The 20,914-nt window shown below is 31.3% G+C and overlaps 4 protein-coding genes across 4 annotated transcripts; 1 reads left to right on the forward strand and 3 right to left on the reverse strand.

Moving 5' to 3' along the window:
* On the reverse strand, nt 3,390-4,929 carry LOC104755621. The gene has a single exon (XM_010478033.2). It carries the CDS (start codon nt 4,870-4,872, stop codon nt 3,520-3,522), a length of 1,353 nt encoding a protein of 450 aa, XP_010476335.1. The 5' UTR covers nt 4,873-4,929; the 3' UTR covers nt 3,390-3,519.
* On the reverse strand, nt 8,303-9,681 carry LOC104755622. The gene is made up of 3 exons (XM_010478034.2): nt 9,515-9,681; nt 8,932-9,137; nt 8,303-8,747 (listed from the first exon to the last, which is right to left on the reverse strand). Exons 1-3 carry the CDS (start codon nt 9,614-9,616, stop codon nt 8,489-8,491), a joined length of 567 nt encoding a protein of 188 aa, XP_010476336.1. The 5' UTR covers nt 9,617-9,681; the 3' UTR covers nt 8,303-8,488.
* On the reverse strand, nt 12,647-14,788 carry LOC104755623. Its single transcript, XM_010478035.1, has 4 exons — nt 14,488-14,788; nt 13,722-13,867; nt 13,576-13,639; nt 12,647-13,485 (listed from the first exon to the last, which is right to left on the reverse strand). Exons 1-4 carry the CDS (start codon nt 14,650-14,652, stop codon nt 13,177-13,179), a joined length of 684 nt encoding a protein of 227 aa, XP_010476337.1. The 5' UTR covers nt 14,653-14,788; the 3' UTR covers nt 12,647-13,176.
* On the forward strand, nt 19,054-20,608 carry LOC104755624 (zinc finger protein JAGGED-like). Its single transcript, XM_010478036.2, has 5 exons — nt 19,054-19,195; nt 19,310-19,416; nt 19,666-19,779; nt 19,879-19,966; nt 20,072-20,608. Coding segments are annotated over exons 1-5 (654 nt in total). The 5' UTR covers nt 19,054-19,193; the 3' UTR covers nt 20,415-20,608.

Raw genomic sequence — 20,914 nt, forward strand, 5'->3', positions numbered from 1 at the left:
CACCCCAAAAAAAAAAAAAAAAAATTGTAAAACCTATTCAATTTTTCTGTATTTATTTGACATTATTTTTTCACCTGACATTTATTTATTAGGAAATATATATGTTAATGAAGCGATAGCTGTGATTTTACATATTAAAAGGGTGCCAAATTCAAATGGACTGAACTAGGGGTTGTACATATTTTTCATGAATTTATCACTAGCGTTATTATAATTTGCATTAGGTATCTCTTATAAAGTAGTGAAAATAAAAAGAGTGGTGGTTGATAAAATTTCATGTGCGCACCAAAGTCAGTATGATTATAGAGCGGCATTTTTTTTAAGTTACTATATATATGTACTTATGTAGTATATTAATTAAGATCTGATATTTGACGACTTCTAAATGCTAGTAATAAAATTAGTTAATGCTTTTTTTTTTTTTACTGATTTACGTTATCTATTCAAACGTTTTTATCATGATCTGAATCTGATATGCTTTTCCAATATCCTGAAACTCAAAATTATCAATTTATCATCTTTAAACATTGTCAAAGTTCAAAACCGAATACCCCAGACATCTCGCCCTCACATTGCTACCCTCTCCTTCTCTTTCTTATTTGTACATGTCTCTTTCTCATAAATAGGTTTGTCCAAAAGTCATGAAGGAATTATATATTAGTTTCTAATGGAAAAAGTAGATATGTTATAGGATAGAATTAAGTTTAATTGGTAGAAAGTATAAAAATTATATCTTTATCTATGATAATCTAAAAAAATACCACGAATAATCGATATTTTATTATAGTTTTTCATAAAATGGTTTTTAATTTTTATTAGACGTCAAAATATTTAACGAATCCAAACAGTTAATGTTTTTCAAATATTTTCAATATACATATTTTACAATGAATTCTCTTCAGAATGGTAGTCTTATGAATTATGATCTTTATCTTCTCAATAATTTGTTATATGCGTCTACCAGAAATAAGAGAATCCGCTTTATTTTTCCAAGTAACGAACTATAATCATGTTATATCACCACTACCAAGAACATGATAGCTGAGTATATATTTATTTTCGATCCATAAAGCCCTAAATACATTTGTAATCTGCACAAAAGAAAGATAGTTTGAGTTTTTTTTTTTCTTAATGGGTGAATAGTGATAGAAGAATTAACGGGTAATTTAGGTCCCATCCTTCTTACATTTTAGTCATGTGATAGGCAAATAATTTTTTAGAACGAAAATACAACGATTTGGCTATTAAAAAAAAAAAAATCTGGCCACTGGTTTTGGGTAACATCAGTATGGATATGGATTATGGTAATCAATTCAACAAAAAAAATAAATAAAAATTATACTATGTGGTTATGGGAGATTTGGAGAGCGAGCGCAACACATGACACGATTGGATCTTTAGAACCATATGTATATGACATAGTTATATATGTTTTCCTATAACAATTATACTATACTTCTTTTTCGTTTTTGTTCAAAAACAATTATACTATAGAAACGCATATATAGGCTGCCAAAGTGAAAGTCTCTTCGTGTAATTGTAGAGTCTAAAAACACACTATATGCGCAACTTTATATATTAGTGGTTCTTGTTTGATAAAAATAGGATTTCTCGTGTTATTAAAAGTGAAGGCCACTAAAAGTAGGTCATTCTTTATACAAATTTTATCAACCTCTTTTGATTTACGCTAAGTATTTTTTACATTTTTTTGGGCTATTCTTTATTTTTTTATAATGCGCACATGAGTTCTTTTTGGTATTCCCTTTTCAAAGATCTTTGGATAACAATGTTGAGAATCTGCCTCTCATTCCATTTTTAAAGTCGTGTTTTCTTTTTAAAAAATATATATCACCTAACTATTTTGGTGACCATAAACTAAGTCCAGAATAACTTAAAAATCTATAAAACACAAAATATCCTGAAAAATACATTTATGGTAGAAGGGGAAGAATGCCTGCACATATGATACAGTATATATCAATCACATTTACATATATAGACAAAAAAGAAAATCATAATAACTATTTTTTGAAAAGTAAGTTATTATTCAAGCTTATTCTAAACTTTTTCAAATCAGCATATCCATATTTCTTTAGTTTTGTTAAAAGTATTAAAAATAAAATTGGAAGATAATGCATGAATAGAAAAAGAATATATATAGATTATTCGTTTCTTTTTCGTGTCAATAGCCTAATATATTCGGGCGTCGTATGTATATCGTATCGTCGACATAAAGAGATGGGAACAATCAGCTAAGCAAGGGTCCATGTGTTGAAGAACCATCGATGCAAATTGCAAGGACGTATAATGTATATATAGTTAATTTCTCTGTTAATTAGGCCTAATGGCAGCAAAACGATAGTAAATAGTACTCCCTCCATTCTAATTTAGTTATCGTTTTAGGATTTAATTTTTGTTTCATATTAATTGTCGTTTTAGATTTTCAATGCAGATGTTTGATGAATATTCCAATCTAATCCCTGCTGTATTAAAGTTTCAACCAATGAAAAAATTATAAAATATATTAATGAATGGCAAAACATAAAATTTAATAGTTTCCTTAATCTGTGTGCAAAAACCTTAAACAACAGTTAAGCTAGAGCCGAAGAAATATATTTAACCTTTTTGCATTTTATAAATTCGAAGCTGATTATGAAAAAAATATTATTGGTGAGCCCTAATTGCGCAATCGTGTCAGCAATAAATCAGAATCAAAATTTTTTTGAAAAGAATAAAGTAATAATTAAATAAGCCATGTTGGAAATAGAATTTTGCTAATAGAGAGAATTTAGAAGGACGGTTAATTAAGGTGCGCGTCACTTTCATGTTGTGTCGTCTTCAGTCAGCGCCACGATAATTGTCTCCATGAGGAATCATCCTCTGCTTTCGACTTTACTCTATTTTCCCATTTACAATCACTTTCAATTTTGATGAGTCACATAATATTGGTGTATCGTGGAGAAAACAATTGAAAATTATGTTTTAAACAACTACTATTAATGATCTGCTAAATAAATATCCTTAGGTATTTTTCGTTGTTTATGCTGACAACAATTTTTACTATACGGTATTATGTTACAAAAAACAAGTAACTTTTGAAGTTGATTTTTATTGTGAAAAGTTATTTGTTTCTTCGTTCACGTAAAAGAAATAAAAACGAGTTAAGAAAGTACATAAACCTAGTATCATAGTATAACAAAACCAAACGACTTTTTTTTCTTTAATTAAGCTTCATATCTAAATCGATGCATGGGAACAATTTGTTGCCCATATTTTTCTTTTTATTTAGGTTGTAATTTGTTACCAGTTACCACTTCATCATCATGGGTTAATTCTGGAAATTTCTCAAAGAAATTAATTGAAATTTATTTATTTATTTTTTTTTTTTGTCAAATCAGTTGCTTTCATTCATTCAGGATAGTAATAGATACAAGTACAAGAAGCAAAAGTTTCAGAGTTTAAAGTAATACAAAGGAAGGCATTCCCCAATGCCACAAGGTTAGAAAGATAATTCATCGACTATAAATCCAAGAGAGCTGTGAACCATGAGCATGAGAGCCTCTTGGTACATGTGAGATCCTGGTAGGTCGAAAGCCCATCCTCGAGAAACTCAGAGGACAGTTGTTTTGTCTCGGTCATAATACTAAGACGCTGAGACGTTGAGAAAAGAATCGATGCTTTGAAATCCATCGGGGCGAGAAACACTACCGATCGTAACAAACCAGCAAAGATCCGGACGACTATGGTTTTGAAGTCGAGGCAAGGTTGTTTTACCATCCAGTGCCTAAGGATTTGATCACTTCGATAAGACGCATAACAAGTCAATTGAAACAGGATCCAGATGATGGGTTTGGTGATAGAAGGATGCTTGGAAACATCAGATGACCAGCTTAAATGATACTCGTCATTGAACATGAGTTCAAGGCCAAACATATCACTTATGCTAGAGCAGATCGAGGAACATAGGCTATATAACCGCAAAGATTTATACTCAAACCACAAGCTCCTAACAACAACTAAAGCGAGGTTCTGAACAAGATATATGAGTGGCCAAAACGGAACTGGTGTTACCTTTCGCCAATGGAGTCTTCGACCATTGATTACTGAGAGACAGAACAGAGCTTGGTTGAGGCGAGTCATAGACGATGAGGAAGTGAGCTTGAACCTGCTAATATTGCATAATTGGGATGGACTAAAGGACTTAGGGTTTTTGTGACTTAATGGGCCTAATCTGAAATCTAGGTCCACTGGGGAAAACCCTAGATTCAGAGGCAAAGGGTGTCTTGGCTGGTCGCCGCCAGAGGATTGCGAGAAGATCTGCATTGCGTGAACCTTCTCCGGCGAGTGAGAGATCGGCAGCGCCAAGGGGTAGTCGTGGTAAGTGTCGCCATTAATAGTTAGGTCCATTGGGGAAAATCCTAACTTTACAAACGTTTGCCAAGCTGAAGCAAAGGTGTGGCGGCTTCCCGAGAGTAATGGAGATGTCTGTGCTACACAGAGCAACTCCGGTGCGTGACATAACGGCGGGAACATCCGGTGGCCTTTGTTTGGATCGGCGATTGGAACTAGGTCCACTGGGGAAAATCCTAGTTCCACTTGAAAATTCCACAGTGAGGGGTGAGTAAGGTTGGAGCCCGAGATTTGCGAAGAGAACCTCTCCTGTGAATGGAGTAGCGGCAGGGACAACCGGCGGTCGTTGGTGGGATCTGAGTCAGAGTTTATTAGGGTTTTCAAAGAGATAAAAAGGGGAAAAATTTGGGGAAAAAGCTTAAAAAAGATTACACTAAGAAAGGTAGAGAAAAGATGAGTTAGAGCTTGCTCAAATAGATCCCGACGCCGACGGAAGAAGGCCTCGTCCGCGCCGGAAAACATGGTGAAGAAAAGTCTTTCGATAGTCGTGCCCGGGAGAAAGAGGATATATATTGAAATTTATTCAGTTTTCCTTTTTTGTTCAACGAAAACACCTATAATTTTCTATTTATTTGTTAAGCGGCTTACAATTCTTTTTTCTTTTTATAAATGTTTTAGCTTTTTTTTTTTGTTCACTCGAATTATATGATATGACGAAAACATTATTATTGAATTATCTTGCTATGTGTCCCTATCCAATCATGGTTTAGCGCTATACACACACATATATATATATATATATTCAGATTTTACATATCCATACAAATTTTCTTTCTGATTGACCTTTTTTAAGCAAAAAAAAAAATGTTTTTAAAAACTAAAAATCGTAGTTCATTTAGTTTGGAATTTCTGAACGCTCGATTTGTTTTCTTGATATTTTTCATTCAGTTTTTTTATTTTTTTGACAATCTTTTTTTATATTATTATATTTTTCATCAGTTCTTTAAATCCTTTTGAATACAGAAAGAAAGCAAACGGTGAGATTAAAATAAATGAAACTGTGAAGATAGAAGTATAAAAAATTCAAGCCGACAGCGTGAGGCAGACGACGTGTACAAAGAACGTGCCACGTGTATCACACCTTGCAGGGTAATCTTGACCGTTAAAGTTTCTGGATCAATCCACGTCATCGTAACAGTCGCCATTGGATACTAGATATGATTATAGTAATTGCTTAGATGGGGCTCATTTAAAATAATAGTAGTAAAATCTTATAGATACGATAAATAAATAAATATAGTTGTTGTCCAATTTGTCTATTATATTTTGTAACGTCTGACCAGAAAATTAAATGGTTGGTTTTGAAACTTGACCAGAAATATTCAAACTAATTTAATGGATTAATATAAGAGGTATAGTACACATGAATACGGTGAATAGGATAAAAGAGCTAACGCCTGATTACTCCCACTCATGACATTTATTTAATATCGTCTATTTTGAATAAGAATGTTCTATTTTTGTTCAACATTACTCGGTTGCTTTCTTTTCTACTAAAATCGATATTATAATCACTAATAACAAACAATAAGCAACCACAACTACACAATTAATTAACTAATATATATATCGAAATTTGGTATATATCAGTTTTAAAATGTTTTTAATATAATCGATTATGTTATACGTACTTACATAGTTACATATGACATAATATTATAGTATAAATCGATTATGTTAGGTACTTACGTATGACTCGTTAATACAAAAGTGATTGCATGATTAGGGTGGAAATCTTTTTAAAGATAAAAAGAGAAAATTCAATACTAGAGATTTTTCATTTGATTATGTGATAATTCAAATACGATATTGACTTATGTATACATGGCTCTATCGATGCTTTAGCTTTCACGGGGGGAAAAAAAGGAAGAGGAAGCAGTTATCCAATTTGGAAAAGTAGAGAACAATTTACAGAGAAAGGTCCCATTGGCCCTCTTTCTTTCTTCAATCGAATTTTCAGAAGAAAAAAAAATATACAATCAATTAAGTCCTCTTTTTTTTTTTTTTTTTTTTTTTTTTTTTTTTTTTTTTTAAANTTACGAATATATCTTTTATGAGTTTATCACATATAAAGCCATTTCCAAGCAAGCATATATTGTTAAAACGTAAATCTAATGTTTAAGTGGGGTATATTCTTATACAGATATATAGATTAGGGAACTATATTACTTTAAAGGATATAAGAAATGTCATGACCTAACACCTAACCCAACAAGGCCAACGCTATTTTTTTTCCGATTTCACGACGTTTTCGTAAGTCTATTAAATTGGCTTATATATGTTGCTTTCACAACTAAACCTATCGACCTATTTTTATTCCTGTAATCAGCTTTTAAAGTTTTTTGATAGTGCAGGTTTAACCAAAACGGCACGTTTTATTTAGTCGTTCATTGAACACTAAAATCATATCACTTTTTTTTTTTTGGTTTTAATCATATATATATATATATATATATATATATAGTAAAATTTAACATATAACATAAACTCCATATTCCATATGACTAAAAAAAGGGTTAGGAAAAATATTTTTTAAAGATATCTTGACTTTATTTATTTTCTGTTTCTATCTATTTCAAATCAGGAAAAACCCGAAAAATACGCCATCTAATTTTTTTGGTCGTTTAATTCCTCTAATTATTAAATTTCCCAAAAAAATATATGGTTTAATTTCTGTTGTCTTTAAAAACCTTCATTTTATTAATAACGGTAGATCCATATTTATGACATAACGACTATTAACTTTAATGACAGAAATATTAACAGGATTAAAATATAACCTCATGTGGTTAATTAGAGGGAACTAAAGACACTGTTGAACTCGAAATCGATTTGGAAGAAGAAAAATAGGGCAGCAGTATCTTTAGTTCCCTCTAATTAACCACATGGGGTTATATTTTAACTCTGGTTAACATTTCCGTCATTAAAATTAATAGTCGTTATGTCGTAAGTATGGATCTACCGTTATTAATAAAATGAAGGTTTTTAAAGATAATATAAAATAAACAGGTATCTTTTTGGAAAATTTAATAATTAGAGGAATTAAACGGCAAAAAAAATATTAAATGGCGTATTTTTCGAGTTTTTCCCCATTTCAAATCTCCCCACAATAAAAACAGCCTTTTTTTGTTGACAAATACAATAAAGACACCTTGAGAGGCCTACAATATAGACGGAGAAAGTATTTAATTAAATATTAGAAGATACAATTCAAATTGGTACTCCTAAAAAAAAAGACTGAGCAATCAAATATTTGTATGGAAAATATCAAAACCACATCATTTGAGCAATTTTTCCCCTCTATTACTCAAGTTTTTGTTTGTCCCATTTGCCTTTTATGATATGTCGTTTTTATTCTATAGCTTCTGATTTTCTATAAATGGTTTTGATAAATCAGTTGTGAAAGAAAAAAAAATTACAAGTCTCCCCAATCAGAAAACTGCAATTACGTAATTAATACTCTAAATGGTGATAGTCGTGTGCAAATCACTAGTCAGGTCCTAGTTATAAGTTATAAATTATAATGGTGAAAGTTTTAAAGTTGCAATATAATTGTTTTCATAGCCTACTTAAAACCATGATTAGAAAGGTAATTCTGTTCATATTTAAATAGTTACAAGTAATTTCATAATTGATACTTTTAACCAAAAAATATACAAACGGTTTGAAACTATACGAACTATACAAAGAGGTTCATTCCACATACTTTTTTACCCTCTATGCCGTGCACATGGGTGTGATTTTGAAAAGCCTTTTTATAAAGCCCAATACTCTTTATGAGACAATTGATAATTTTTAGATTGACTGCCTATACTCTTTGACTTATTAGAACAAAAACACATAATACCTCTAATCAAAATGTAAATATCTACTATAGTTAAAATATAATGAATATGATTACAAACATACACTCAAGAATGAAAATTACCTAATAAGTTGAAAGAAAAAACAGGAAATTTTCATAACCAAGCAGACATATATATATATAACCAGCAAAACAAATAGTATTGTAACAATGCAACAACCTCATTTTTTTCTTAAATCTACAAATGACTAACCAGTTTTCTTCTTTTGACATTTATGCATAACCGGTCATACCGATATGGGAACCAGAACGGTTTGCTTTGTGAGCAGGTGGTGAAGAGACAGACTTGGTAAAATACATGTAGTAGTAGACATTAAGAACCATGGTAGCAACTATAAACACTGCCCCTGCGATGAAAATCCCTTTACGCAAAGATTGACACGAGAAGGTTTGAGCGCTCAAGTACTTAGTGTGGTATGCGTTCTTGGTCGCTCCTGCTATTACACAAGCTTCTGCTACCAGAAATGTCATCCTACAATTGTCAAATTTGGACTATCAATCAATAAAGTGGGTTTATATTATAATAGGTAAGACTACTAATCTATTGATATCTCAAAGCTTCAAAACCAGAAATAAATCTAAAGCTATATCACTTTTAAGATGAAGCTAAACTCGAAGATGAATTGTTCGAGTCTTTAAAGCTAATGGGGACTCACCAAGAAGAGATGAAATAGATAATAGACCAAGCACGGTCACTTCCAGGGGCTAAAGGTCTACCAAAACACATGCATTTGGTAACACCCATAAGCAATGATTCACTAGAGAGGAGGAAAAGAAAAGCTCCAACTCCATAACCAGTGGCTACATCAGAGTCATATACGCAGAACGTTACGTTTGTTATTGGGTCTTGGATAGATTTCCCCTGCCACAAAACAGAGAAAAGAGAGACCCTTAATAAAGAAGTATCACAACAGAGAGCATAGACTCTGTTTAGTGTTTACATATGCTTATTAGTTACAAAGATGTTTCTCTAGTCTCAGTCTACATAGTTCTCAAATGGTTATGTAGTTACTAGATTTCTCTAATCTATTGACTCCAAATTGATTCTTGAAGAAGAATCAAGAACTTAAATTAGAGGCATCAATCATCATTCATTACTAAATCTAAGTAACAAATAAAAAAAATCCAGATATAGAAATATTATAAGCTGCATCATCCTAATGATTATTATTTCTTAGAAATCGAAACTCAAGAGAAAGAAAAAAACCCTAGCGGAGAGAAGAGAGAAGAGTGACTAACGATGCTGCGGCGGCGTTCGGCGGCTATGGAGAAGCCAAAGGCGACTAAACTAAGAGCGACGACGAGGATAAAAACAAGAGTCGAGGCCTTCCCTTCTCCCATTATCTCCGGCGAAAGAGAGAAAGCGACTTTTGCAGAGGCGACTGTGAAGTGTGAGAGAGAGCTGGAAACGAGTAAGTAAAGTGAACACAAAAAAAAAAAAACACGAGCTGCGAGTGTTGAAACGAAGAACAAGCTCGAAACAGCGAGTGTTTATCACGTCAAAGCGTTGATTTGTATAGAAGCTTCACGCGGAGTGTGAGGCGCGTGAAGAAACCTTTTTTGAATTTTGTGTTTCCTTTTTGGAAAAGATAAAAAGGGTAAGAAGAGCGTAAAGGTTATTTTTTTTTATATAAGAAGGTGGGCTTAATGGGCTCAGAAGCCCGAATCTTTCCCTTTTTAAGTTTTTAAGTAAAAAGCCTGATGTAATTGGTTTGTACGAGGGTCTAAAATTTTTTGAGAGTGTAGTATTTACGAGGAGTGTGTTTTCATTTTTGGAAACTACACCCAACCCATAGTCCAATACAAACTCATCTCATTGCAACTGCCAAAACCATACTATTACAGTTGGTTTTGTAGATGATCCGATACCAAACAAACACATAAGTGAGAGGCTCATATATTATAAACTCACAAAACTATACCAGCTACCTCATAATTCATAATTTTAGGATTTTAAAACAAATGTTATCTATTAACTGAAAATCCAAAAGCCAAATAGAATACTTTCGTCGTTTGTGTATGACGTTTGTATCTTATGAATAGTATAAAACATGTTTCATATTGCATATATTGTGATTGATACAATCTCGGCACTGTATAACTTGTTTTTTTGTCTACTCCAAGTGAAAGTTAGGTTACATGTCATGTTTTTGAAATTTATCTGTTGTTTTTTTTTTGTCTTCACTAGGTAGTTTATTTGGATGGCACTATATATATACTTTGATACTTCAGATAAATCAAATTCGTTTTGAAATAAAGCAAGCGAGATTTACGGCCACAAAGTTTGACGAATCTTGGGGTTTGATTGACACATTTTTATGGTTCACAAGTTTGATTGACACATTAAAAGCGAAACAAAAGAAATATTATAGTATATATAAAAAATATTATGATAATTTTGCAAGCTGTAAGCAAAGAATCGAAATAGATCCGGAGACAAGGAAATAAAGAGTTGTCCTCATGTCACTTGGCTGGTCCGTACCCCTAACAACTGCCCATGTTTGTACATTTCTCTTCTAACGCTGTAGTTTATTGATTTATGGTACCTTTGTTTTTGTTTCTTCGAAGACTTAGTTTTATCGATTTTTTATTCCCTATCTATTTGAAGCAGATGATATGACCAAAGGAGATGATAGTTTATTGATTTATAATCGCAGTCTATTTGTTGCAAAATCTATGACCAAAAGGAGAAATTAAGTAAATTTTTGTTGAACAAGTATGTTAGACACTTCTATATATGTATTTTAAAACTTTTATCTAAAATATGTCTTGAATAATATCGAGTTAGATGAACAAATTTTTAAGCTATTGGCTTTTTTTTATATAGAATAAGTGTCGTTGTAAGATTTTACTTTTGAAAACGACTAAATTTCAAAATTCCTGTGCACATACATACTTCCAAACTACGTATACAATAAATCACGTTCACAATAATTATCCCGTACGTAATGTTTGATAATTTGTGTTTGCTCAATTATACACAATAAATAATGCAATAGATCCTTAATCGTTCATTTTGGTTCATTTTTTATATATATACATCTTTGTTGATGTTTTATCAGATTAGGCATAGAGATCTTTGTTGATGTTGAATTTTTTGGGATATTAAGGGCGTTCAAGTTCCCCAAAATCTTAAATGTCATGACGTTTTTCCAATGCTCAGGTGTTTTTTTTATGTAAGAGACATGCTCGGAGATCTGTACATTTTGGGAGCGGTAGGGTTGTTAGAATATGACCGCATCACCACTCAGGTTCATAATGCTTTATGGAATGAAAATATCTCGATTTACAACATGAATACTCTAATATATATATATATATATATATAGTTTATTAATTTATAGTCGTAGTCTATTTGTTGCAAAATTTATGACCAAAATGAAAAATTAAATAAATTTTTGTTGAACGAAGTATGTTAGACACTTCTATATAATTTTATATATCTGGTTAAAACATTTTAGAATTTTTATGTAAAACAACTAAACATATCTTAAATAATGTCGAGTTAGATGAAAAAATTTAGAACAAGCTATTGACTCTTTTTTAGAACAAGTGTCCTTGTAAGTTGAAAACGACTAGATTTTAGAATCCTTGTGCACATACATACTTTTAAACAACGTATACAACAAATCACGTTCACAAATACTATCCCGTATGTAATGTTTGATAATTTGTATTTGTTGAATTATACACAATTATTAATGCAAATCGATCTTGAAACTCTTAAACAATTATGAGTACTTACTTTATCTACATATGATACTTCCATAAAAAAACTATTGACACATTAGAACACATAACTGTTGAACTATCGAAATGTAGTTTTATTCTGTTACAAATACAAATCTTTTGGATTTAATATAATATTGAGTGAATTATCTAACATCATGCATATTCTTTACACGCATTTGTAAATGGTATAAAATAGTAAACGTTAGCACATGCTCTTTTATACCATTTTTAAGTTGCGACAACGGATACAAAAGAAAATTCCAGAAAAAAATACACTAATTCGAACCGTGAAACTCGGGACATTTGAGAGATTGCTACAACTCCAAACAACTAGAGTTTTTCTTCGTTGTGATTACCACGAGTGAAGCCATTTTGAAGCAAACCTTCCAACCTCAAGATAAAGGCCGCCTACGGCTTCTCCAAGGAGTAATGCACAAACGGAATCGTTAGAGAGGAGTACTCGATAATATTAACACTAAGATGAACTAAAAATAGAGATGGTAATGTAACACATACATTAAAACACTAGGAACGTGTGAAAAACGATAATATATACAATTAATCATCACTATTGTTTTGTCACAAAACAAGAACTAATAGAGATAGTAATGTAACACATACATTAAAACACTAAGAACGTGTGAAAACGATAATATATACAATCGATTATCACTATTGTTTTTGTCACAAAACAAGAACTAACAGAGATATTCTCCAAAAAAACTGATCGATCAACTCCTTTGAGAAATTTACATCAGTGCAAAAAGAGACAAATATACAAAAGCAAAATTAAAGGGTAGAAATGATATCTTCACATTTCAAAACTCTTTCGAGCTTTTCCTATTTGTTACAATGGAAGAAACACTAAATTAAGCTCTTATTTTTTTCACTAAAGACACCAAATTAACCACTCTCTTCTCTTCCCCTTTTTTAATTACAAAATCTTTAAGAAAATGGACACCCAAAACCCCTAAATATTTTATAATAATCCCTCCCCACTTTTTTCTTGTTCTTTTCAACATATCTACACATTTTTAACCAACAAAAACCCTCCCATAATAATAATAATAATAATATTCATAATCAATTCCTAAACCTTCTCCTTTTTTAAGCCTTCTCTGTTGTTGTTGTTGTTGTTATATATAAATATGTGCATGTTGGGACTGCTCTTATGCAAGAGTCGAAACGCTACGGTGGTTGCTGCTGCGCCTGTCACAATCGAATCCAACAACACGAACAACGGGATCAATCCCGAAGCTGGTCGCCGCAGCAGCCCTAACGCAACTCCCGTTCCTTGGTGAAGACGGAGGCTGCGGTTTGTTAGCACCACCACGAGGAGTCGATGGAGTAGGAGGAGTCACCACGAGAAGCTCTTCTCGAAAAAGTGAGTCTTTTGTTAATGGGTTAGAAACTCTACTTGGTGGTGACCCTGTGAAGAACAAAGGACACGCCTCTTGCTCCCCACCACCACCACTACCCTGTAATAACATCATCACATAACCCAAAATAAAAATCCAAACTTTAGATTTATAATCAATTCAAAATACGAATTAAGCAAAAGGGTTTACCTTAGAGAGGATGAAATCCAAAATCTCGCTTCTTGAATTCGATTCACATAACTCCATCTGATGACTGCAAAAGAATCAGATTAGTTTGATTGGCAAAGGTATGAACTTTAAGATTGAAAAAGGTGGTGGGGGGGGGGGGGGCTTACTTGAGTTGCCAACGGAGAGATCGAGAAGAGAGAACACCGACGCGACGAGGTTTAGGACAAATCACGGCGTCACGGCGATCAGAAGAAACGACGGCGTTTCTCCTCATCTCTTGTTGGACTCCACAGCTGTTCATCATCTTGTCTGGCTGCTTTCAAGAAAGAATCAATCAATCAGACACACAAAAGAGAGATTGAACGAAGAATGAATGAATAAAGATTTGCAAAAAAATAATAATGTTATATAGTATAAAAAAAAAGATAAGGGGAGGAAGAGAGAAGAGGTGGTCAAATGGTAACGTGTTTTTTATGGAGATCTGGTCATAATAGATTAAATTAAGGTTGAATTAATTTAATTAATTATTCAAAATTAATCAAAATTAAAATGGTAAGGAATAAGCCACTTGACTAAATTCGATATTGTTTTTTTAACTTTCCATTATAGTGAATGAATGATGTCAATATCATAATGGAGACAGATTTTTTTNTTTTTTTTTTTAAGAATAAGTAAACTCAAACAAACAAAAATCATGAGAAAAAGTCTAAACTAAACAGTGATAAATTAATCCATTGTTTATGAAAATTAGTAAAGAAATATTAACAAAGATTAGTAAAAAATAAAAAACAGATCGAGAAGAAACAGAAACTGAAATTGATGTTTTTTAGCGATTATGGATCATGGAGTTGGTTTTAAAGATCCAAAATACGAACAACGTTTTTAGATCCAGATCAAATCTTGATCCGGTTATAAAGAATCAAGAAAAGATACCTGAAAGGTGAAAAGAGCAGAGAGAGAGATCGTTCGAAAGCTTGAAGCTCTACGTACGTGAGCCAAGAAGCAGAACAAGAAGAAGAAGCAAACAGACAGAGAGACAGAGAGAGAGAGAGATCTGAAGAAAGAGATGAAGTCTAATGGAAAGAGAGAACCTTGCATACAACAAAGCTTATGGATGGAATCATGTTATTTATTTTCCTCTAATTTATAATAAGGAACATAATAATCTTTTTTTTTTTCTTTTTCTTTTTGCTTTCTTTCTTGTGTATGTGTGTGTCATTAATTAAATTGTTTTGTGTTAGATCAAAACGCTGGTTTTAGCTTAAAACATTTATATTCAGTAAATGAAACCATATGTTTTTAGTACAACACAGCTTTCAGTTTCATTTTGTTTAGATTTTTTTGCCTTTTATTTTTTGGGTACAAAAGGCGGTGCCTAACCAGACTCTCTCCTCTTCGTAAATATCTTTCAATTGGTTTTATTAACGTCACCGACGAGATTATAACATTTGTTTGTTTTCATTTACTTTCAAATCTCTTTTACTTTATTACACTAATCACTAATCACTAATCACTATTCACCATGTGGAGGGTTTTTAGTTTCACTTACTTTGGACATATTTGTAGAAAAGCTAGCCAGATGGTTCAGGTTCATAATCATATCATTTATTTTATTTTTCCTCAAATTAAGGTAAAATGGTTGTTACTTTGGAAAAATTAAATTATATTAGATTTAATAGTATCTTCATAACAGAATTGATCTCTTACAGAAGATGATGGATTCTTCTTTTCAGTTTACTGCATGTTGACATTTGTCTTGTAAGATTTATGTATAGATTGAAAAAGTTAAGCTTTTTCTAAATATTAGTATTTTATTACGTCATAAATACTAAGGAAGCAATCTTTCACTTTTTATATATTACATATATTAACAGGTGTTATATTCTATTTTTCTATGCATTTAAATCAAATCAGAACTAAACAGAAAAACCAGATGTTACATTTACATAAATAATTCATTTTTAGTCATATATATATTACATATAACTTTTCCTTACTATATAGAAGTTCTTTTAGTTATCATTAATCATATTTTTAGTAAATTATTATGAAGTAACTAACATATTACATTTACTTTTAAAACTATATATTATTTAAGTTCTAAGTATTTATTAGGGCTACCAAGTTCTCTAACACATCTTTAAAAATCAAGAAACTATATAGTTTTTAGGTTTATGTTGACAAAATGATGCTGATGTGAGATGACAGAGTTATGAAAATAAGAATGTTTTTTTAGGTTTATAAAATGATGGCAATACAAATGAAAAGCCAAAGAAATAACAATGAAAAAAAGATATAGGTTTGTGTAAATGACGGTGTGAAATGAAAATACTATTAGGTTTACCAGAAAATAGCAGTACAAAATATAAAAAATTACGTAAATATCAAAATAAGACGTTTTAGATTTATAAAATGACGGCGGTACATGAAAAGAAATTATGGAAACTAATTAGGGTAAGATTTGTTTTGTATATAGAAATGACGGCGATACATAATAAAAAAATTTAGAGAACTAATAACGACAAATTATTAGATTTAATAAATGACGGCGTTGCGAAATGACAAAATTACAGAAATAGTAATGATAAATATTTAAAATATAAAATGACGGCGGTGCATAATGAAAATTTATGGAAATAAATATGAGAACACTTTTAGAATTATAAAAAATGGCGGCGGTGCATAATTATAATTTTATGGAAATAAAAATAAGAATATTTGTTAGATTTATAAAATTGGCGGCGGTGCATAATATAAATTCATGGAAATAAACGATAACATTATTTATAAGGTTAAGAAAAAGACGGTTGTTCTACCAAAAAAATTATGGAAATAAAGAGCAGTGAAACAGTATATGAAAAAATTAGATTTACAAAATTGTGAAGATGCGAAAAAAACTTAAAAAAGTAACAATGACAAAGTTTTTGTTATTTTAAAAATAATGGTGGCGCTAAATGAAAAAATAAAATAAATAGCAATGATATATTTTAAAATAAGAATGAAATAGTTTAGGTTAATATATATTACTCAGGTGTAAAATGACCATTTTTTTCGGTTTATACAAATAATGTATAGGTTCAAAACTTCAAAATAAAACAATTAAAAACAATTTAAACTTTAGTAGGCTTATAATACAATGGCGATGCGTATTTACAGAAATAACAATGACAATATTAATTAAGTTTATGAAAATGACGGCGGTATAAAATAACAAAATTATGGTAATAGACAAGAACAAAATTAGTGTTATAAAAGTTTGGAGGAGAAAGAGTGTGAAATAATGAAATTAAAGAAAAACTATTTTTAAGGTTTATAAATATGACAGCGTGCAAAATATCATTGACAAGAGTTGTGCTAGCTAGTATTGATGTTACTTACCTGACCATGATTCTTTTGATAGTATTGACTTTTTTTCTATAATAAATAGTAAATACCCGTTAGAAAAGTTAGTAGCTTGTTTGAACTTGTTGATGAAATTGTCCTTTCATGCTTTTTATCATGCCATGTTTCAGCTCCCACTTTCAATTTTCCCTTCCATCTAATATATATGTAACTTATTTTCCTTTTTAGTAAGTGTTATTGATGGTTCCTTCAAATTAGTCTTATGGCTTTTCGATTTGTGCTTTTGTTTTGTTGAGCCTTCCTGCAAGATTTTTGGTGTTATTAATTATGTTGTTATTTAGAAGAATAAGCCTGTATATGAAACCGTAACTCGAGTCTTGGACCCTCAAAGTTAGGTTTGTGTAAGCCAAGGCCTCTTGAGCTGTCTAGTAAACCATTCTGATGTTTGGTCTTGGTTCAACCCCCTTGTTCAAGGTGAGTCATATTCTGGTTCAATTGTGGTTCTGCAAGATCTAGATATTAACTTTGGGACTACTTAGCCATGGGCCAATGGGCTTTGTAACACATTAGATAATTGTATTTATACAAAGATTCAACAATTTGGAGACAAACAAAAAACAAGAACAATTGTTCCGATCCAAATCTTTAGAAGAAGCGTTGATGCATCGTCGTCGGCAAATTAAATGTTGGTCCTTGTTTAAATAGTAATCACCATCAGTGCTACCTTGCAACCTTCAGCTGAATCCAAATAAAAGGTTTTATGATTTTATTCGTAAGGCAACTAAATCTTGATCACAAACATTGTACAGTATCCGTCCTTAAGTTTCTTATAAAATAGAAAATTTTATAAAAATATAGTATTCTACAACTCATACTAATATATATATATATATATACACATATACACAGTTAGACAAGTATATATGGTTAGTTTAACCTGTTAGAATGTGTTGTTTCAGAGTTAATGTTCTGAGTTCGTAATTAATAACACTATAACTGGACAAAGATTGTTTACTACTTTGGGAACCCATAAAAGTATAGTTGCATGTTACAGATCCGAGTTTATAAATACCAAGAATTAAAAAAAGACCGGGTTTAAAAAGTTGCATGTTCCACGACATATTTCCGAAAGCAGGTAAATTTTTGTGATTGTTAACTTTTGCGTTTTGTAAATTAATTGAAGTTTTAATATATATCTGAGGGGACCAATGTAACAACTACCTTTAGCTCAGAGATCATAATGAGTATAATATGACTACTACTGCCTCGACCTCATCTCTAAAATTTTGAGGGCTTCTCTTAACTTTCTTCTCAGCATTTAAAGGAGTGACAATTAATATACTACTAGGTACTATCCCGCGGAAAACCGCGGGCTGAACTTTTTTTTATGAAAATTTGTAATAATTTATTTTGTTATTATGTTATTTATAATGATATTTGATTAAAAATTTGTTTCTTATATTATAATTTTTGTATTTTAATAATGTTTATTGATAACCTGTCAATAAAACATTTGCATTTAATGAATAAATTTTTTTAAACTTTTGTCAATTAAATGAATACCTTATTATAGTTGTGAAGTAACTAAAAATAACTAACATGTAAAAAAGAGCAACTAAATTTTATCTGTTAATTTTTTTTAGTACGATTTAGTTTTGATTCTAATAGATTTTTTTATTTATTTTACTTTTCTACAATTTATTTTATTTGATTGTGTCTCCTATTTTTGTTTTTAATTAGTTATGTTTAATTAATTGATTAATCTTAATTAAGTTTTTCTAATGGCATTGAATGTAATTTTTTACACATTGTAAGGTTAGTTTTATATTTGTACTTCTCAATTAATATAGTAGGATAAATAAATATAATTTTGCATTGGTATATATGTTAAGTTATTGTGATCCCTAAGTTATTTGTGTAGAAGTTTTTTTTTTTTTCTTTCTTTTGTTACAGAAAATGCCTTTGATAGACAAAACAACAAATTTATTTTGATAGTAAATAACAATCACTTCATTTTTTTATTGGACTTGTTGTTATATATATAAATGAGTATGGATATATATATATGTATATATACATACGTGCCAAGGGATACCTTGACCCATAATGTCCCCTCAAGCTATAGTCCTCTTGCATAAGAGTCACAAAGCCCTCCACTTAATTTGAGTTCCATGCTCAATTTTCTTCTAAAGAGAGAAAAAAAGAAAGAATTGACAAAGCTCTCTTTCTCTCCATCTTCACTCTCAGGTCTTTATCCTTAGTTAGTTAGTTTCTTCTCTCCTGTCTTCTTGGTAACCATGTAAGTTCTCTCTCTCCTCTCCTTCCTCCACTCTATCTCTATCTCTCTCTCTCTCTCTCTTATTTTCTCACCAACTAAATAGATATTCTTAAATTTAAATTTGAAAAATTGCAGGAGAGCTGAAGATAATAACACTTTAGATCTCAATAACTTACCTGATGATCCTTCTAGAGAAATTTTCCCATTCTTTGAAGAAGGCTCCTCTTCCTCTTCCTCTTCTGGTATACACTACTTTAAATTATTCCATTTATAGAATAAAAATATTGTAAATAATTAAAATAATCTCTTCACCTTTAGCCTTGTTTGGGTGATTGTTTTCTTATAAAAGGATACTAGAGTCAAAACAATAATAACTAATTAAGGTTTACAAACTAAATTAAAAGTGCTTTTATTGCTAATCATTAGAAGTACATTTGACTATTAATCAATACAAATCTATTGAAGCGAATAATTAAGTTATTATTGAGTAGGAGGTTTTAAGGAGAAGCAAACCAAAGACGGGAAAGAGTATGAATGTAGATTTTGTTCACTCAAGTTCTTCAAATCTCAAGCTCTCGGTGGACATATGAACCGCCACCGTCAAGGCAAGATACCATTCTCTAAATGATGACTATATATACGTATGTTTGCATATTTCTACGCATAAAATCTTGCATTTTATTGATTTGTGTTTGGTGAATTAGAAAGAGAGACGGAGTCACTAAACAAAGCTCGTGAACTTGTTCTTCGCAGCGATAGCTTTCCTCCTCGTCAAGGACCTCCATCGTTCAGGTACTTTAAGTGTCTATTTTCTTGAACGAGTTTAAATTTATTTACAAATGATCTCACTGTCTAGAAATATGGTTTAGAATTTACAGTTTTATTTATTCTTTATAGTTATCATCAAGGAGATGCGCTTATAGGAGATGTAATAACACCATTCAGACCAATGGTGTATCCACCAAGACTTTTCTCCCTCTCTTCCTCTTCATCCGCCCTCTCGTCTCAGCAGCCACCATATCTTTATCCTCCGCCGTCTTCACTGTTTTCTCAACATAAGACCAACGATTACTACATAGGCAACAACACTAGTACGCGTCAGCAATCCCTAACTCATAGCGTTTGCGGTGGTCGTGCACTACCTGACCCGAGTTACACATTCATCAGTGCACCACTGGCTAATGGTTCTAGAGTTGCTCCTCCACTTCATCTACCTCTACCTCCACATCATGGTCTATGAAAACAAATGTATTTCGTTTTTTTTTTCTTTAATTAATTTGGATTTTAATTAAATGCTAAAACTTATCTCCATCATGCGTTTAAATTTTATCTGTAGTTTTTTTTTGTGGGAATATTGAAAGGGACATGACAAAGTAATTGAAAACGACAAAAAGTGCAATGCAAATTGGAGAGGGAGTGTTGTTTGGGGTTATGTAAGAAGATTGTATTTGTATGAAGGAACAGCTTTTATCTATTTTAATCTTGTTTTTTTCCTTAGCATCTAATTTTGTCTTGGAGCTGTTTGTGAGACCACACCACATATCGTGTTTTATCGTTTTATATATGTTTTTGATATCTTTTTTCCACCGGAGGAGGGAAAAAAAACAAACAGGAGTGACTAGAGAGAAAGGGGAGATGAAATAAGTTAGATCTGGACCTCAACTAGCTAGTTGAATTGTAACTAACTCGTCCTCTGTTTAAAACAATTTTTTTTTCTATTATCTTTTTGTTGAATTATTT

This window comes from Camelina sativa, chromosome 17, assembly GCF_000633955.1.
Source record: "Camelina sativa cultivar DH55 chromosome 17, Cs, whole genome shotgun sequence".
Lineage (NCBI taxonomy): Eukaryota > Viridiplantae > Streptophyta > Magnoliopsida > Brassicales > Brassicaceae > Camelina > Camelina sativa.

Excerpts from the sequence above, each read along its gene's own strand:
- LOC104755621 (XM_010478033.2), bottom strand. The coding sequence starts at position 4,872 with ATGTTTTCCGGCGCGGACGAGGCCTTCTTCCGTCGGCGTCGGGATCTA.
- LOC104755622 (XM_010478034.2), bottom strand. The coding sequence starts at position 9,616 with ATGGGAGAAGGGAAGGCCTCGACTCTTGTTTTTATCCTCGTCGTCGCT. Across the intron at positions 9,138-9,514 it reads CCGAACGCCGCCGCAGCATC|GGGAAATCTATCCAAGACCC; the intron begins GTTAGTCACTCT and ends GTTTTGTGGCAG. Across the intron at positions 8,748-8,931 it reads ATCTATTTCATCTCTTCTTG|GATGACATTTCTGGTAGCAG; the intron begins GTGAGTCCCCAT and ends TGACAATTGTAG.
- LOC104755623 (XM_010478035.1), bottom strand. The coding sequence starts at position 14,652 with ATGCAAGGTTCTCTCTTTCCATTAGACTTCATCTCTTTCTTCAGATCT. Across the intron at positions 13,868-14,487 it reads CTGCTCTTTTCACCTTTCAG|CCAGACAAGATGATGAACAG; the intron begins GTATCTTTTCTT and ends TCTTGAAAGCAG. Across the intron at positions 13,640-13,721 it reads TCTCTCCGTTGGCAACTCAA|TCATCAGATGGAGTTATGTG; the intron begins GTAAGCCCCCCC and ends ATTCTTTTGCAG.
- LOC104755624 (XM_010478036.2), top strand. Across the intron at positions 19,417-19,665 it reads CTCTTCCTCTTCCTCTTCTG|GAGGTTTTAAGGAGAAGCAA; the intron begins GTATACACTACT and ends ATTATTGAGTAG. Across the intron at positions 19,780-19,878 it reads TATGAACCGCCACCGTCAAG|AAAGAGAGACGGAGTCACTA; the intron begins GCAAGATACCAT and ends TTGGTGAATTAG.